Source organism: Chlorocebus sabaeus, chromosome 20 (assembly GCF_047675955.1).
Source record: "Chlorocebus sabaeus isolate Y175 chromosome 20, mChlSab1.0.hap1, whole genome shotgun sequence".
Classification (NCBI taxonomy): domain Eukaryota; kingdom Metazoa; phylum Chordata; class Mammalia; order Primates; family Cercopithecidae; genus Chlorocebus; species Chlorocebus sabaeus.
In genome coordinates, this window is record NC_132923.1 from 70,147,416 (window position 1) to 70,167,130 (window position 19,715).

The 19,715-nt window shown below is 34.5% G+C and overlaps 1 protein-coding gene across 16 annotated transcripts in view; it reads right to left on the reverse strand.

The window, feature by feature from the left end:
• Positions 1-803: 803 nt before the first annotated feature.
• The window catches only part of SGIP1 (SH3GL interacting endocytic adaptor 1), a 225,315-nt gene continuing 206,403 nt past the window's right edge, over positions 804-19,715 (reverse strand). For all 16 annotated transcript variants that reach the window (XM_073007221.1, XM_038001163.2, XM_038001198.2 and 13 more), the window contains 5 exons: positions 16,455-16,587; positions 11,507-11,709; positions 10,300-10,364; positions 9,582-9,746; positions 804-8,251 (listed from right to left, as the gene is read on the reverse strand). In XM_073007221.1, the coding sequence (XP_072863322.1) occupies positions 8,229-8,251; positions 9,582-9,746; positions 10,300-10,364; positions 11,507-11,709; positions 16,455-16,587 (589 nt within the window). In that variant the 3' untranslated portion in view covers positions 804-8,228. The remainder of the gene's footprint in view (positions 8,252-9,581; positions 9,747-10,299; positions 10,365-11,506; positions 11,710-16,454; positions 16,588-19,715) is intronic.

Sequence of the window (19,715 nt, forward strand, 5' to 3'; positions counted from 1 at the left end):
ATCGTTGAGTAACATGCTCAAGTCGATACTTAAATCACAGAGCTGAGATTTGTCTAACTCTAAACCCTTGACCTTTGTCAGACCTTTGGCCCACCATCCCTACCCTAAACATGGAATGAAGTTTTCCAGAAATGAGGGTAAAATTTTAAGAGGCTGGCAGTAAAAGAGATTTACAATTCAATTTATTTTCATATTTTCCATTTATTTTCCAGAAAAAGAAATCACATTTCAGTAACAACTTACATATAGAATTAAACTTTGTTCTGGAATGGGAGCCCTAGTTGCAGTAATGTGTCATAATAAATAATTGCATATTCAGGATTTTGTGAAATAGGTGATTGGGAAAATTATAAACAAAAAGCACAAAAATTATTATTTACAAAAAGTGATATCCATACTATTTCTAACTTATAAGGCAAGTAATGTTCAGATGATCTCATGATTATCTTCAACAAGTCAATTACACACTTTCCTGTCACCATTGCCAGCAGAGAGCTTTGCTGCAATCCTGTGAAGGAGCAAGCCTTCGCTTCTGTTGTTGGTTTTCTCTTGAGCACAGCATAGAAGGAGTAAAGCTTTCATCACAGACTAAGCAGTAATGGCTGTCAGAATAAAGTATACTTTTTTGAAATAGACGTGTAGGAAAAAGGCTGGGAATCAACATTTTGACTACATTTTAAAAGTATCTTGAGTATTTTAATCCACAATTCCTTTTATAAATATTTTATACCCAAGGTATTTTTGTGAAATTATGTACTCAGTACAAGATTAAAAAGAAATTTAGTCTATTTTTGCTACATAGATCAAAGAGAGCTCTAAATAAAGGCTACCACCAAATCAAATTACACACAGCATTTTCCTTAATTGACAGGATTTCATTACCTATAGAAACACAGCACAATCTTTCTGAGATTCCTAGTTTCTTATATGGTTCAAGTTTAAAAAAATCAATGCCTTACATGGCCACTTAGTAGGAATGAAAATTAATATCCGAGCATTTAATTCATATGATCTTTTACTATACAAGTAAAAAAAACCAAAAATTCTTTTTAATCAAAAACAATCATGTTCAAACAGCTTAAAAAGCCAGCTGTATACGTTACTGCTTGGCCTGTAGTGAGGCTCTGTTCACAGATAAGATTAATATATCATCATATCAACACTTGGCTTTTTCAAGAAAAATTATTCAGCAGCAATTTTCCAATTCCCCTTAGACAGAGAGGAGAGAGAGAGAGACATACACACAGAGAGAAAGAAAGAGAGAGAGAGAGATAAAGAGAGAGAGAGTATGAATTAGACAGGAGCCAACTCTTCCATGTATGTCTATTTAACAAAGCAAGAACTAAATTCTTACATCAAAAGTCAAAACAGCTATATGAATTATCATTCTAGCAATTTGAAAAGAAAAAAAAATCTGACTTTGGATCTTGGGACAGTGGTCCTTGTGATAGTTACTTGTTGTATGATTTAAAATACCTTAGAGTGATGGTATATGAATAATATCAAACATTTACTTTGCCAGATAAAAAGTCATAAAAGTAATATAAAACTGAATGAGTGAGATGGAATTAACATTTGTATGATATACTCATTCAATGGAACATTTAAAAATTATACATGGCTTATGATCTACCAGGCTGATTCACAAATTCTGGATGGATTAAAAACTGAACTATCTTTAGAGAAATGTAAAGTGATTCAGTTTGATTCTTTTCTATATGATAACAGACAATTTACCCAGGAAGTTTTTAAAGAAATGTTGTTGATTTGCTAAAAAAGCAACTGATTGGCAAAGTAAAGCAAAGCAAAAAAAAAAAAAAAAAAACCACCACCACCACCACCACCACCAACAAAAACCTGTGAAATGCTCATTAAGAGTATAGAATCTCGCAAAATCTGTGCTAAACAGTGCACAGCTCTTGGCTTTCCCCAAAATGTTTTTAATATAATTTCTGACAAGCTTATGTAAAAATACTGTCAACATGGATCTATCATGATTCAGTTTCCTAAAGCTGTTTAGTAAAACGTTGCTGCAGATTATTCACTGGCATTAATTCCACACTGCAAATAATTGGAAACATCTTCAACAGATAGGGGTCTGATATGCTGGTCATAGGTGCAAGCCTTAAAAATAATACAAAAACAATTTAAAAAATTTTATTGTTTTGAATATTTTAGATGATAAAGTTAAATTCACTAAGAGATACTAATGAAATTTAAAATAGTTAACAATTCATTTGAAATGACAGGAATTCCCTTAAAATTAAAACAAAATTCCAGAAGCATTTTTTCAAAGCATTCCTGGTTATTTTATTTACAATTATTGAAGGATATATAAACTAGTGTTAAAAGAAAACTTTTCCAAAGGTTTCTCAAGGTGTGCTTAGAAAAAAAAAAGTTTTTACCTCATTCAATAACTTTCTTAAGCTTCATTAAACACTAACATTTATTATTAATGTCCAAGGAGAGAGAATTATAGTATAGGACCATTTGTTCTCAGACCACAATGAATATCTTCCAGAACACAATTTGTAAAATACTGGAATATTGGTGAGCATAGCCCAAATACTCTTTACTTCTTTCCTTTAAAACATTATGGGACATTAAAAAATATATTCGTTTTTTGCCAAAACATTTTTTTACAAGGATAAAGATGTATTTAAGATAGGCAAGGTATTACTCTAGGGATAGAAGAGGCAGTTAGAAATCAAAGGAAAAATAATTTTAGAAGTTAATCCTGGAGAATAAATTATTATACACATGGTCAATGTCAACTATGAGGTATCTTTTCCTCACAGACATACCCATTTAGGAAAGAAATCAGATATTAAACATGAGGGCCAATCAAGAGATTCACCATAGTCAACTCAACAGACTTTACATTTAACATTCCTTCATGAAAGATATTTAGATCTTAATTAGATATCAACAATGCAACTCTAGCTTGCAGAAGATGACAGAACATTGAAGCAATGACACAAGAGAAAGGCAAGTGTTTGTTGTTGTTCGTTTGTTTTTAATATTTAGAGACTTAAGCAATGTATTCCTGTTTAATTTTCCTGCCATACACTCCACTGACAAAAAGGAACATTAATGGTAGCCATATTTAATTCATAAGCAAGAGAATGGCATTTAGATACGGTTTCCACATGATAAAAAAGCCTAAAGGAGCAGGGAAAATACAATAAAGCCTTAAGAGGAAAGTGCACACAGTAAAAGGTGGTGAGGCTGGTCATTCGAATAGTCCCTTTAATCAGTGTAACTTGGATTGATTTGTACATTTATATCAACAATTTAATTTGACTCATTGTATGGATACATAATATTACATTAACTTTCAAGGCTATATTTAGAGATCACTCTTGTTTTGCTATTATTAAATATATCATGCTTTCCTTTTATTAAAAAAATTGCTGATCAGAAAACCATGTGGCAAAATGAGTACATTCAGACTGAATGGGATTTTGCTCAAATATATAATCTTTTGGAAAAGGAAAAGCTTAAACACAGACACATACACACACACACTCATCTGTTTAGTATGTATCCGCATATTTTACTGTATTGTTCAATTTAATTTACAGCCTGTGGCTATTTTGAGAAAAAATATTGGTGCGACTCTTTTAGAATGAGGATACCACATGTTTGTAAAGTCAAAAGCTTACAAAATAAATAGGTTCAACTCACAAGTTAGAGATCTGAATGTCCCTTGCAAAGAAGGAAACATTTATTAGGATTTTGTGTTTGAATAAATAACAGCTTGCAACCTCCCTTCTACTTCAAGTCTTTTAAGACATTGAAGAAAAGGACAGAAATATGAAAATGAGAAAATGCATTTCAGGCTACTTTGAGACTGAGATAGCATAACAGAGTAACTTTAAGAAAAAGATAGGAATTTTCCTAGGAAAAAAATATTTTGTTTTTTTAAGATTGTAGGCAATTAAGTGGACTGAATGAAAAATAAACTGACTAGAAAAATGTTTTTCATCTTAGAATTTAATGCTTAAAATCTGATATAATGTCAGAACTAAGAAGGACCTTAGAGATCTACTAGAGCAATGATTCTCAAATTTGGGGCACTTATCAAAATGTATATTCCCAAATCCCATCCCTAGAAGTTTATGCTGTCAATACAAATTTATCGATGCCTACTGTGTATAGCTTGTATGAACTTGATTATACATGTTACCTTATAATGCCTCAAAAGGTGGTTTATCTGAGTAAAGTAGAATCATGGAATTTCAGGGATGGAAGACGTTGACATTTCATAGATCATTGTGTGTTGTTACGGTGTTTAACAGTGTTTATCAGTCCCTACTATCTTCTAGGCATAGTGGTGACCAAGACAAAATCATTAATAAGTGATGATACAAAACATTAATAAGTGATGACACCAATCATACTTTGAGAAGCAGTGATTCTTTTTTGACAGTTTTGTTATTGGAATTATCCTTATTTTGGTAATGGTTTTTCATGGTGGCTTTTACCTTGGCATTCAAATGAAGTATGTACGGTGACATAAAACAGATTTTTTTTTGTTCAGGATGGACAAAGCAATTAAGGCGTTTCCTTTGCAGTCAGAATAACTGGGTTATTTTCAGCTGCAGTGTCATTTTGGGGAAATTAATTATTCTATTTAAGCCTCAGTGTCATCACTTGTAAAACAGGAATTAAAAAGAATACTTACAAGTTTTTGATTGATAAGAGGATTAAATGAGCTAATATCTGTAGTGACTGCTACGTGGTAAACACTCTGTCAATTTTTATTGTGTATCATTCAATTACTATGATTTTTACAAGTTTGCTTATAAAGCCTCAAAAGGTGGTTTATCTGAATAAATTACAACTGTGGAACTTCAGAGTTGGAAGACACTTGACAGATCATTGCGTGTTGTTATGGTGTTTAAACCACGCTTTGGGGAGCCCTGATTTAAACTGTTGGAGAAACTCCTGCATTTCTTTGAGCTGTTTTGCCTACCAGGATTCCATGTGCAATTTTATTAGAAACAAATACCCTGCTGTTAAGAAAAGCTTGAAAACCACTGGCAATCCCAACTCCTCATTCTAAAGATGAGAAACTGAAAAGGGCAGTGACTTGTCCAATATCATACGGCAGGAGTTAGGGGTAGACCCAACTGTAGTATTATAGTTATCTGCTTTCTAAAAGAAGATTTAGAAGTGGAAATATGTGTAATTATAGCTCAAATACTTTGCAGACTAAGAATATATAAAGCGAAAAAAATTCTGTAGTTTGACTGAGAGATTCCTATTTATTAACTCAAAACCCTTTGAATTGTGGACATTCTTTCTTTTACAGGTGAAATATATTCCCAAATACCATACAGTGAATTTCCATTTTGGCTGTGGGTGTAGAGAAGAATACAACTTTAAAAATGATTAAAAATTTAATTCTTAGTAATTATAAATTTCAATTATGATAAAATTCAGACTAATTCTTAATAAAAATTTATTTTTAAAAATTTCATGAAAATATGGAATTTATTGGAAAAGAAAAACATACTTTCCATGTTGCCAAAATAAAGTAGCATCATTTATACTTTTTATCTTGCTAAAGCAGAACCTTTTAAAGACCATAACGTTCAGGAAATGGTGTTCTGGTTAACTGGAACCATTTCTTTTTGTTTTAACCCCTAGTACTGAAAATAGTTTTCATACCTACTAGTTCATTTTATTCTGACTTGGGAATAAAATGAATAAATGAATCTGACTTAATGTCTTTGATAACTGGACTCTTTCATTGCCTAGGATCATTTTCAGGACATGAATTCTTATTCTACAGTACTGTGGATATAGACGTAACAGGAGATTATAATCTACACAATTAAAAAAACCACAACAAAATGTTAAAATACAAATCCCTGATACCAGCTTACTGTGTTATTATTTGATGTCTTTTCTGAGAGATGAAGGGATACATTTTCTATTGAGGTTCTGGTTATTCATCGTTCAATCATTTTGAAATTGCTGACTCCCATTCTGTTTCATAAAGACCAGTTAAGGAATTACAGGATTTCTTCATAGTTTCTAATTTAGTCCCTTGAAACATTTGAATAATGTTAGAGATTACTGTAATCTATGCTTTTAATTACATTTTAAAAAATCAATAAAATTATTTTTTGGGAAAAAACCCTTGTGTTTAATTACTAATTCATTCCAGATATATACAAAATAAAACAAAATAAAATATAAATACAAAGACATGAGAACCAGTAATATTTACATGTTTTTTTAATATGCTTTGTATTAATATTCAAATTTTTAAATGAATTGATTACTTAAAAACACATTGTTATATCCATATGCTGGACAATTCTCAGTTTTCTGCTACTTACTCTCCATTGATTTTGGTGTCATAAATTCCATGTTTCATGGAATTTAGAAGTTTGCATTTTCTATTTTGGTTTCAAAACCAAATTGGATACCTTTACATAAAATGAGTATACTAATTAGTTTGTTCAAAGAAACTTCAACACCAGACTGCTTTAGGGAGCCGACTGAGAGTTTGTTGAATATTAAGAATTTTCCCGGGGTAAAACAAATCATCTTGAACATTGTTTTGGTAGCAAGCACTAATAGAGGAGTACAAAGATTAATTTAAAAAGTTTCACTGTAAACAATTGCCAGTCACAATCTCATTTTAGAAGTAAGACTTTAAAAATTTAATTTGATTCTAAAATTTAAAGGGGCTAAAGATTCTTTGTTAAATTTGAGTGGATATAAAATGAAAATTTAACGACTAATTATAAAAATAATAACTTAATAATTATAGTTATTTAATAGCATAACCTATAATAGAAATTGGTTTATGTTTCAATAAGTTCTAGGACTTAAAGGAAGACTAACATTTTCAGATCTGAATGAGGGAAGGTTTTACAATTGAGACTCCCGAAGAAGATCGTCTTTCTAAATGTTCATATGGTGGGGCCAGATTGAATAATTACAGTTTTTATTATACCTTGCAACGATGAAATGACATACATTTTTAATAACTCTCCTCTTGCTTCTCCAAGAATGGCAAAGATTTACAGTTTTATACAATGAATCTTAATCGTCTGAAAGGAAATTTATTACACAGTAATGTGAATAGAATTTCATTTATAAAGCTTATTTTTTCATTCTCAAATGATATAAACAATGATTAAAACCCTTCTGGATCTAAACAGGGGACTTTTTTTTTTTCCCGAAAATTCTCAGTCTCAGTGTTTTGATTTCCTGTGGATAAAGAGGAAGACGCGAGGTATCATTCCCCCATACTGGATGAGTAAGATCATCTATTCAGAGTAATTAAGCAAAAGTTGTTAGCCAGTTCAGCTATGGAAAGTCTTGAAATCTTAAAATCACAATTTTGGTTTTAGTCTGACTGATTATTCAGCAATCACCACATTTGCTAAACTGTAGATAGGGGCAAGTAGTTAAGACTTCAACATCTTCTTTACTCTTGATTATAATTTAATATACTTAAACTTTAAATATGAATTGCTTTCCCTTTTTACACAAGTTATAAAAATAAGAGGCCCTGTTTACACAGTTTGCATTTTTATGAAATTTGCAGTTTGAAAAAAAAGCTTTTTAAAAAGTGGTAACTAATGCTTTTCTTTGAATACGCTGTAACCTTAGAATTTTTTTCTGAAATAGTTTCTCAATTTAACCCACTAAACATTTGAAGATAGAATTTTTATTTAGCACTAGAGTAAAACATACTAAGGATTGAAGAAAAGTAAGTTTGTTTCTTTTTCTTCTGGTTCCACTTAAGTTTCTTTAATGTGTGGCACCCCCTTTATGACAGCTATCAATATTATATTTAAATTTTATATATTGACAAAATGCAATCTACCTCTGTAAGCATTGTGCCATTCAACAATACTACTATTAAATTTACATACCACAGTTTGAATTACATCCATTTCAGGAATGGTAAAATGCTAAAACTCAAGTGTCTAACTGCTTTACTGGAATGAGAGTACAATTTACAAATACAATAATTACATTTTAAAACCATTAACAATATTACACCTAGAAGTAAATACTGTAGGACTGGTCATCATGGTATTGTGTGAGGGAAATCACAGCTGAAAGTCATTGACTTTCCACCTGATATATCCCAAGTGCAGATATTGGTTTGTTTTCATCAAACCAAAATTAAAACCTGTTTCTCATACATCAGTTCTCCATTATATGAATCCTCCAAATCCTTGCATAAGATTTTATTAGTTATCTGCCAAGTATTTTCCTGCAAAACAAAACAACATGTTAACAGGTTATCTGCTAGTTCAATAATGTAATTATTATATGGGTAACATTTCTATCCCTCCTTCCCTACCCCTAGGAGCCAGATACTGCATACTTTAGAGGTACAATACAAATAAAAGATACATGTTTCCAAATCAATTTTCAATTTTTCAGATCAGCTAGTTGACTTTTCACATTTCCATAGATCAACAATTTGCAGAGGTTTGGGCTTTGCCCAGAATAGATTGGGAGATTTATTTCTGGATGTGAGAATGCAACTTATTTTAGAAAGGGTGCTCATATAACTTATTTTCCAACTTGGATCATTTTCGAGAGTGAAAAGGGTATAATTAATAATTACATCAGTACAACAGACATGAAAAACCAGGATTTATCCCAGCAAATCACTGAAAAGTATAATCACTCTAGTATTAGAGAGTTCCTCTCCCCCCAATTGAAAAACAAAACAAAACCCCATGGTTTGTGCCAAATAAAACTTGTCTCATGGCCACATTCAGCTTATGGGTCACCATTTTTGATCTGTGGCCTAGATTCTTTGAGTTTGTGATTAAAATGAAAAATAGATTCTTCCAGATCTCAGCTAAACCTGACAAGTCTAAACTCTATGAAGCCCTGTCAGAGAACAAAAAGTTTTCAGGTGGGAGATACATTAAAAGGCAAGGCTGGGGGCAGTGGCTCACACCTGTAATCCCAGCACTTTGGGAGGCGGAGGTGGGCAGATCACGAGGTCAGGAGATCAAGACCATCCTGGCTAACACAGTGAACCCCCCGTCTCTACTAAAATACAAAAAATTAGCTGGGCTTGATGGTGGGCACCTGTAGTCCCAGCTACTCGGGAGGCTGAGACAGGAGAATGGCGTGAACCCGGGAGGTGGAGCTTGCAAGGAGCCGAGATGGTGCCACCGCACTCCAGCCTGGGCAACAGAGTGAGACTCCAGCTCACCAAAAAAAAAAGAAAAAAAAAACAAAACCCACAAAAAAACAAACAGTATTTGTCTCGTTCATCAATATAATAAAAGTAGGATTTACTCCATTAACCTCAGTATATACATCTATATAATGGGAACAACAAGTCCCACTTAAGAAACAGAGTTAGAAGTCAGAGCCTCCTGACTCCTGATTCTCTGTCCTATTTCATTGTCCTGTTTCTACTTCATTCAATAACTGGTTTGTTTTCTAATTGGGATGGGGGTTGGGAGTGGAAAAGAGGTGGAGGAAAAAGATGAGAAAATCACAATCTATTCCTCTTAAGGAAGAGTAGCTAAGGCAACATTATTTATGCAAATGAAAAAATCAAGATACTCATTTACCTGCAGCAAACCTTTTCTTGATGAGTGAAAATCGATACCCTGCTCCAACAAGTTCAATGTCACAGCCAGAAAGGGTGCTTCCTTCACTTGTGAACTGCACAACCAATGGAGACGGTTTGCTTGGGCCTTCAGATAACTGAAATCTTGCCAACAAAGAACCCACCCCTAAAAAAAAAAAAAAAAAACAAACATTATTACAAGGTAACAGTCAATGTAATATTCTGGATATACTTTTGGAGATTGCATTAAAAAATTAACATACAAAATCAGACTTCATTGACAAAATGGTGATTAAATGAAGTTTATCATTGAATATTATGAGCAACTCTATTTGCACACTGGTAAAAGTGTCCTTCCATGAGATGGTACCTCAAAATTTGAAGATGTGCTACTTGGAAGTCCTTGTATTTTCCAACCTATGATTAATATCTGAGGAGAGTGAAAAATGTCTAATCAGGGAGTGTGGAATCTGACACAGGATGAAAACATGCCTCCTTAAGAGCCTAAACGATAGTCTGATGTGGACTCTGTAGAAAAGGGGTAAAAGAGAATTCATTGAAGAATTATTTGCTTTTATTAATTGAAATAAGTAAATGCAAAAATGGAGTGAAATATTCCGCTTGTTTTTGTTGCTGCATGTTTTGGGTAATAGTTGGCAAATACCTAAAAGCCATTTTAGCTTTACATGTTAAATAAAATAAGCTTGTGATTCCATTACCTCCATTTTCTGACTTCTGAGAGATATCAGGAATCTTCCACAATATTCTCTGTTGTTCAGCGTTCCTAAAAATGAATTAGGTAAAAGGTTTTTGCATATCCAAGAGTTTTTGTTTAGTGGATGCTAAGCTTTTTTATTTTTATTTTTTCCGGATAGTATTAATTTTTAAAAATAGATCTTGAAAAGTTTCACTACAATTTAAAAATTCCCTGTCTCTCTCTCTCTCCCCTCCCAGACATACATAAATCTCTTTTTTCCCTGTCCTTATTGTAACTAGCTAGAAAACGGTGAAATGAACATTTAGAGGACAAAGTAGAGCTAAAATTTTTTAAAAAATAAATTTGCTGAAACAGATACATGGGAAGATAGATGGAAGTATTAGTTAATCAATTAATTAAGGTAATTTAAATTGGTGTCATGATCTGGCTGACATTCATTTTTAAAACAAATTCCACTTCTTGCGTCTGACAGTCATATGGAAAAATGAAATGCTCTTTCTAGAACAAGTCCTTTATAACAGATGATATAGGCACAATGTATCTATTCAGTTTCTAGTCCCATACCTTCTCTAGTGTACCTTTTTATAGTTCAGAGGCTACAAAATGAAACACTACATTTCTCAGAGGCCTTTGCAGTTAGGGTCCTAGGTACAAATTAGGTTTAGTAATTGCATGCACGGTTTGAGATTTAGAAGACAGAAAGGAGGCAGAGGCCATTCTCCTGCAGCTTTCTTGACTGTTTTCCTCTGACCAGCAATCGAACTCAGATGTGGGGATCTTCTAACACCAGGGGTCCACTCTAGCCTCTAATTTGTGGGTGCCAAGAGGCACTTAAGGAGGTACCAATAGGAGCTTGCTGGTCCTAGGATCAGAGTTACAGCTGTGGCTTCTTGAATTCTGTGGTTCTACCGGTGGCCTTCTAATTTCTCTCCTTCCCTGGATTGTGGCAGGCCAGTTCTGTAGAGCTCTGGCAGGCATTTTTGGAGATCCAGCCTGTTCCTTTAGCACTTCCACCATTGTGTAAGCATTGAAGTCCCTGCTGAATTAGTTTTTGCTTAAAATAGCTACCAGCGGTTTCTATTTCCTGCCCTGAACCCTAATACACAGGCCCGCTGTCATCTCCTCCTACAGGACACACAAGCGCTAAGAAGTCTATGACCCCTTGACCCAGAGGAGCCCTTTGGTGGAGAGAACAGGAGGCTTCATACCAGACTGCTGGTGGGAGCACCGCCTGGAGTTTGGTGACTCCTCCATCGATGGGGACCAGGAACTGCACATTGTTGAGGGCCACAGCGGTCGTCATTGCATCTGTATTGTATTTGTAATCTATGCGCAGGTCAGTGCTTGAAGGTTCACATCGCCAATTCACTGCCAGGTTCAGAGGCGTGGACTGAATGCCCTGGGCAGACACCTTGCCAAACGACAGGGAAGAGAATATTTAAGGCTCGACCAATAATCTGAAACAAAACCAGAAGCTATGATTTTCTCCCACAGGGATGTTCTTAGACATCAAAATGTCATAGTGTTGTTTATGCTGCTCACAAGCAACCGTGAGTGACAGGCATCGTGAAGGGTGCTGTGAGAGAGAGCTGGGTGCTTCAGGTAAACTGTTACAGACTAAAAATAGCAGCTACTAGTCTCAGTGGCACTTTGGAGTTTCCAGTACACTTCATGTCAGTTAAGGAGGTGGAATAGTACACTGGCTGGGAGCTGAGGCCAGGAAGCTAGACAGTCCCAGGTGTGAATTCTGATTCTGCCGCTCCACTTATAAGCTGAGTGATCTTGGAAAAGTCCCTAAACCCCTCTGAGCTTCAGTTCTTTCCTCATCTGCTAAGTGGGAATTACAACAATAATATTTACCTATAGAGTTGTCAGGAAGATTGAAGGAGATTTTTTTGTGTGTGAAACACTCAGCAGAATGCCTAGCACACACTAGGAATTACATTTTGATAAATGCCACCTATTAATATTCTTACCATATTTTCTCTTCAACAACAAACCAGTGAGTTAGACTAGGGTAAGTTATTATTACTCCTTTGGGATTTCATACCTGGTTTCAAGTCCTTACTTTGGCAAATCCCAAAGGGAGTAACTGGAAGTTACTTCCAGTTTTTACTTCCTTTGGGATTCCTTTAGTTGGAAGTGCTACAGCGCTGGAATCTACTGTCGATACTAATTAGAATCAGCTGTGAGCTTGACCAAGAAAAAGCCAGGTTTGAAGAATCAACAAACATTGATCTAAAGACAATAACATTGATGTGAATTCTGGGTCCATAGCGAAAAATTTACAGTGTTACAATTTCTCGATCATTCATTATGACGCTGAGTAAGTCTCTAAGAAAGTCACCTCTCACAAGTACATGTACATTGCAGGGATCAGATGAGTGGTGTCTATGCCCTTGGATTTTATTCATGGAGTGTGATGAGCTTTACTGATTTTGAAGGATATAAACAACTGTCTAGGAAATGCCTGCATATATGATCACCATGGAGAAGGGTCCTGAGGGTAGATTGAACTCTGAAGGCAGGAGTGGCTGTGGCAGAAACAAGCCCCAAAATGGATTCTTTTATAAAATGACAGATATGGCTTTTGATGACAATTTAAGCTAGTTAACCATTATAGTTTTTAAACTTTGAATATGATTGGCAGCATAATGCTTTCTGCAGGCAAACATTTATTTAGAAATCTATCAACTAAAGCAGATCAAAAGCAGAGTAGAATCCCCCTCCCCCACCCCTTTTTCTGAACTCTGTCCTCAGCAGCAGTTCTCAACCTGATTATAGTTCCTCTACCTGGGGAGGTGCTTTTTGGATATATGAAAATGTATTTTTGATTGTCCCAATTTCTGGGGGATGCTTTTGGGCCAGAAACTAAATGTGCTGCGTTTAAGGGCAGTTCCACAAAATGCTAGTTGTGCTTCTCCACCCAATTCCTTGCATTGTTGAAAAACAACAACAAAAACACAGCTAAATAACAGCAAAAGGGATTCTTCAGAGCACACGTTAAAATAAAGCAGCAAGTCTTGGGCTGTTTACTTTTCACAAATTACTTTGAAATATATTAGGCTATTAACTTCTTATAGCAAGCTATAAAATAGGTAGATATCATTATTACCCTTATTTGAAGATGAGGAAACTTAGGTTCTGGGATACTAAGCACCTGATGTCAGTGGCCAGTAGAAAGCTGACTTAATTTTAGAATTCAGTATCTTGCCTACACTTTATTTATTTTAAAAAAGTAGAGATGGGGGGGTCTCACTATGTTGCCCAGGCTAGTCTCGAACTCCTGGGCTCAAGTGATCCTCTCGTCTCAGCCTCCCAAAGTGTTAGGATTACAAGCGTGAGCCACCACGTCCAGCCCTTGCCTACACTTTAATACTTTACACAAAGTTCATACTGCAATAGGTGAATCCTGTCTAATTTCTAGATTTACTTAATAACAAACATGGAAATGAAAAAAACTCTATAGGATTTAATGATTACAAATTTTTTTTATCTGAAGTGAAGATGTACATGCAGTGTATATAACTAGAGTCCACAAAGGAAAGGAACTGCCATCTTATTTTCACACTTTGGGGATGCAAACCATACATGAAATTTAACTTCTGCCTTGAAATTTAATTTCTCATTCAGAAAAAGAATTACATTTAGAGTTTTCCTTTCTTATTTCCTTTCATTTCTCTCAAAGCATAAAGCAGTCACTAAGCATTTTAAAATATTTTGGGAAAAAGTTATATAAAATGTGTTTTCTATTATATTTTAATTTGTAAGTGATGAATTTATACCATATTACATATTTTTTCAGTATTATCCATAATGTTTGAAGAGTATATACTCTTCTCACAAGGAAAAATTATATTCTTTTGCATTTTTGGAAATTATACCATTATATAGATATTTCACTTTAAATGGTTTCCTTACAACAATTTAAATACATGTTTTCCAAAGCATAGGATGCATAGACTCCCTTGAGAAACTTATACAAAGTACAGATACTTGGATTGCATTCTAAACCAATTAAATAAAATAAAAAATTAAATATATATATGTATCTGCTAGGTCCTAACACTCCCAAATATACATATATTACATGTATATTTAATAATGATATCTACCTGTATTTACATATAATATATAGTATATGTGAATATATTATATTCACATATAATACATATTTATATATTTGTATGTTTTATATAATATTTTAAAATATTTATAGATATATTAAAAATATTTGTATAAATAAATATTTATATTTATAAATATAGTATATATAACTATTATAAATAAATATATATATATTTAAATATATATAATGTATATTTCTTTTTAGCATCAATTCAGAACCGGCATTTGATTGAGAAACACAGTTGAGTTTGAGATGTCCTGATTTTTATTAAAGTACAACTTTCTTCATTTTAAGAAAATTAATCTGAACATACTTAATCAAAAATCATAATGCATTAAAAATATGGTAAATGAAATGAGCCAGGCACAGAAAGACCAATACCACATGATCTCACTCTTATGTAAAATATTTGAAAGTTGATCTTGGCTGGGCACAGTGGCACTTTGGGAGGCCAAGGCAGGGGGATCACCTGAGGCCAGGAGTTCGAGACCAGCCTGGCCAACATGGTGAAACCCCGTCTCTATCGAAAATACAAAAAGTAGCCAGGACGGTGGTGCGTGCCTGTAATCCCAGCTACTTGGTAGGCTGAGGCAGGAGAATCGCTTGGACCCAGGAGGTGGATGCTACGATAAGCCGAGATCGTGCCACTGCACTCCAGCTTGGGCAACAGAGCGAGACTTCATCTCAAAAAACTAAATAAATAAAATAAAATAAACATAAAAATAAAAGTTGATCTTATAGAATTAGAGAGTAGAATGGTGGTTACCAGAGGCTGAGGTAGTGGTGGTGGAGGTGGTTGGGGTGGGGGTTTGTTTAGGGAGAGGTTGCTCAAAGGACAAAAAACTTCAGTTAGATGAGAGGAAGAAATTCAAGGATCAATTGCGTAATGTGGTGACTATAGGTAATAATCTTATACTGTATTATTGAAAAACGCTGAAGACAGTGAATGGAAAGTGTTCTCATCACAAAAATAACTATGTGAGGTAATGCATATGTTAGTTTAATTTAGTCATTCCACAACGTACATATATTCAAAATATCATGTTGTACCTAATACAGATATACAATTGTACCTGTCAATTAAAAAATAAAAAGGTTTAAAAAAATCTAGGCAGTCAGCTGGTGTTGTGGCTCATGCCTGTAATCTCAGCACTTTGGGAGGCTGATGCGGGTGGATCACCTGAGGTCAGGAGTTCGAGACCAGAATAGCCAACATGGTGAAACCCTGTTTCTACTAAAAATATAAAAAATTAGCAGGGCGTGCTGCTGCACGCCTGTAATCCTAGCTACTCAGGAGGCTGAAGCAGGAGAATCGCTTGAACACGGGAGGTGGATGTTGCAGTGAGCCGAGATTGTGCCACTGCACTCCAGCCTGTGTGACAGGGTGAGACTCTGTCTCAAAAAAAAAAAAAAAAAAAAAAGAAAGAAAAAAAATCCAGTCAGTCAAGTGGCTGGGAATCAATGAGAGACTCAGGCACTATCAGGATCCCGGTATGAATAATAATTTGAGGTAAGGTCAATCCTAAACACAAAAGGAAAGTTCTCATATATTGTATGTATCAAACATTGCTTTATTATTGAACTATTTCTTAACGTTAGATTTTATTAGAATTCTTTCATAGGACTATCTTACTAGAAAAACGAAAGCAGATTGTTTACATTGAATCATTTAAAATAAGAGGTTGTAGTATAGTAATGTTCTTAACAAAATTATAATCATCTTGTTTATCAATATAAACTTATAATCTTAATTAGTATAATGTTCTGCGACTTCATTTTTTGTGCCACATTTCTCTAATTTTGTGATAAAATATTTTACTTGTAAGCTTAAACTAATAAGAACATGTATGAATATTTTTGTCAGTAGTCCCCAAGTTGTCTTTTAAAGTTTCCATTTAGAAAAATGAGTTATAGCTTTTAAATAATGTTAAAAGAAGCATTACTTTGGTTATTTTTATTCAATAATAGGTACTTTAGACAACAAGTATGTCATGTGAAAGAGATACTGACCATGTAAATAGGCTTACCTGATATTTGAGCATGTCAACGTTATAATATGTAGCCTGGGGTTTTTGTTCAGACACTTTCTTTAGGTGAGTCATCAAATTTGGCATGTTTACCCAGAATTCCTTGGTATTGGCATCATTTTGTGTATTATCACTGTTCATTTGGGAAGAAAAATGATAGAGTAGCATCTTAAAACAAATACAAACCCTACAAGAAGCATCTTAGCAAATTGTCTTCTGATATGTAGAGCCATCTTTTGACAATTTGTAGAGATTATTATGAATCTATTAACAGTGGTGTGGTTTTCGTACAAATACAGTTCTGAATGCTCTTGTGTTGGTAGATTAATATCCACAGGGAGGAGCTACTGTGTTACTATCAGTCTCAGTGAGTGCTCAGTAATATTAACTAATTGCAGCGATAATTGGGTGCTTTCAAGAGTGAATTATTTATTAACTCAAACTTAATAGCCCTTTCTACTGCACCAGTTTTGTCTAAATTAGTCAGTTAATGCAATTAAGGAACTGAATACATTTATTTACTTTTGAATTACTTTGATCAGTAGTTTCTCAGAAATTATCCAGTGAAATATTTGACCAAATGTAAACATGGCATTTATCACCAACTAAGCAGAAAACAGTGATACTAAAATTACCATGCTACCTTTTCAGCATTCATAATAGTTCATCCATGAGCATTTAAATCATCAAAGATTTCACTTCACTTATAAGATGATCCTGGAGTTTAAATGACAATCATTGTAGTTATAATACAGAAGAAGAGCAGAATCTTTACAAGCTGAAGTTTTATATCCCTATGAGAGTCTTAGCTTTGCTCAGAGGCCTGTATACAGACCACTTACCCAATCTATCTTGCAAATGCTCATCTCAGTGATAAAAATAAGCAGGCAAGAGTGTACAAACATATAACTCATTTCCCATATAATGAGGAAGCTAAAGCCACAGGTGATTCAGTTACTTGTCACACACATTTGCTGACATTTCACTTTCAGAATATCCTATATAGTACAATAACAGTAGTTATAATTTCTTGAGCACCTATTATATGATAGGCATTATAAACTATTTCATTAAAATCTACCCTACAAAGGAAGAATTATTGTCTTTGTTTCTAAAGATGAGCAAACTTGTTACAAAAAGAGAAAATTCGGGGTTGAGAAGAGAGAAGGCTGATACAGTGAAAAACTGAAAAGACAGGTCAAAAGCAAGTTGCTATGATTCAGTCTCCAGAAAATTCATATAAATCAAGAAAGCTGAGTAAAAAACACCAGGGCCTTAAACCTGTCACTGATCTGTTAGGAAAGGGTGGCCAAGTCTCAGTGTGACCAGTGTGGTTTTGCTGTCCCTGGATATAAGGTTATTGAGGACGAGGTAAAGCTCTTTGGCCCTGGAAATGGAGGAAGGGGGTGGAAAACACACGTTGTCCTGAAGACTTTGCCCCTTGTCGGCTGAGCTAGGGATGCTGATAAGGGCTATCTGAGTGTTTTAATTGAAAAGCATCTAAGTTACCCAAGCTCCCCAAGCTGTTGCTACACCAGCGGGTAGGAGGTAAGAGTAAGAGGGTCAGTGAAATTAAATAATTTGCTTAAGGTCATGCTGCTAATAAGAAACAGAGCCAGATTCCAGCCCATATCAGTTGTACACTTTCCCACTATGCCAAAACAGAGGTTCAGAATTAATATCTAGCATCATGTCATTAATTTGTACTAAGTAAATTTGAATAATTGGGAAATCCTCAATTATATAAAACAATTTTAAAGAAATACATTTGCTGAGTTTAATAGCAAAATAAGTTGTCGTAGGTCTGTGATAATTTCTTAGAGAACCTGCTTTAAAAAATATCCAAGTAAGCTTTGCCAATCAAATACTTACACAGGGATGGAATTCTTAAATGCTCAAGGCTTCTTGAGCATTCTTCAGTCTCGTATTTGACTTGACATTTGTTCCCGCATATTTTTTACAAGCAAATTTTTTACACAAGAAAAAAGTAGACGTAATCTTCAATTTGACCCCTGTCATAGGGATTGCAAACCAAAATGTCCAGGGGCCATGGTGACATATGAAGTCTTCTTCAGTAAACATTAAGGAAACAATTGGCTGATGATAGACACTAAAGGCTGGGACTGCAATCTAGAATGATGCCTGGTCAACAACGCCTTTTTAAAAACTGGGGATGGTTGTGGTGGTCGAGGTAGTGGAGTGGCATTGCGTAACAAAACTAAAGAGTCTATAGATGACTAAAGGGTCACTCATCACAGCCCTGTTATAGTGATTAAATATTTAGAGTTCATAAGATCCAAATTAATGTGATATATTTTCTTTCTTCTTTTTTTTTACTTTTGCAAATAATAATTTAAGGGTCTATATAATATTTTGTTAAGCAAAACCCTTTTGAGTGATATTTGATTCTATGTATAAGACCAATATGTTAATATATGTATACAACTTTTGCACATATGCATAAGAACTTGGCAACATAACTGCCTAAAAATGCAACAAAAGCTGTAACTATGACACCAGTCATATTTACAAACAAACTGGCAAGATATTGGCACATAATTCCTAATTTCGGATGGAAGAACCTTGAAAAATAAACTGGCTCAATGTGCGCAATGAAAACATGGAGGGAAACTGAAGCAAGAATTTGAATTAAGAGACTTTTTCCATTCCCTCATGATTTGCACAGTCTTGTGTGGCAGATGGATGAATGAAGAAACACAAATAGATTATGTCATTATTAACTGTAGTAAGTGCCACAAAGGAAAAGAACAGGGTACCTTTAGAGAGAATAACAAGGGGACAGAATTTATTAGGTTGGCGCAAAAGTAATTGTGATTTTTGTCATTTAAAAGTAATGGTAGAAACTGCAATTACTTTTGCACCAAGCTACTAGTTTAGGGCTGGTTGGTGGGGGTATGGGGAGGAGAATGGGATAGTGTGGGAGGCAGAGTAGAGCTGAGACTAAAGGATGAGTTGGAGTCAGGTGAAGAAGGTTGAAATAGTGTTCCAGGCAGAGGAAACGTACTACAAAGCTGTGTTGTGGGAAAGGACTCAACCTGTTTCTGAGATTGACAGGTCTCGCTGGAGCTAAAAGGATTCTGAGGCAGGATGGTGGGAGATGAGAACGGAGAAGCAGACAAGGTAAATAACTCAAGGCCTCAAAGGCAATGGTAACACGTTTAGATTCTGGGACAAGGGTAATACGAAGCCACCAGGGAGTTGTGAACGAAGATGACCTGATTTACTCAAAAAACACCACCT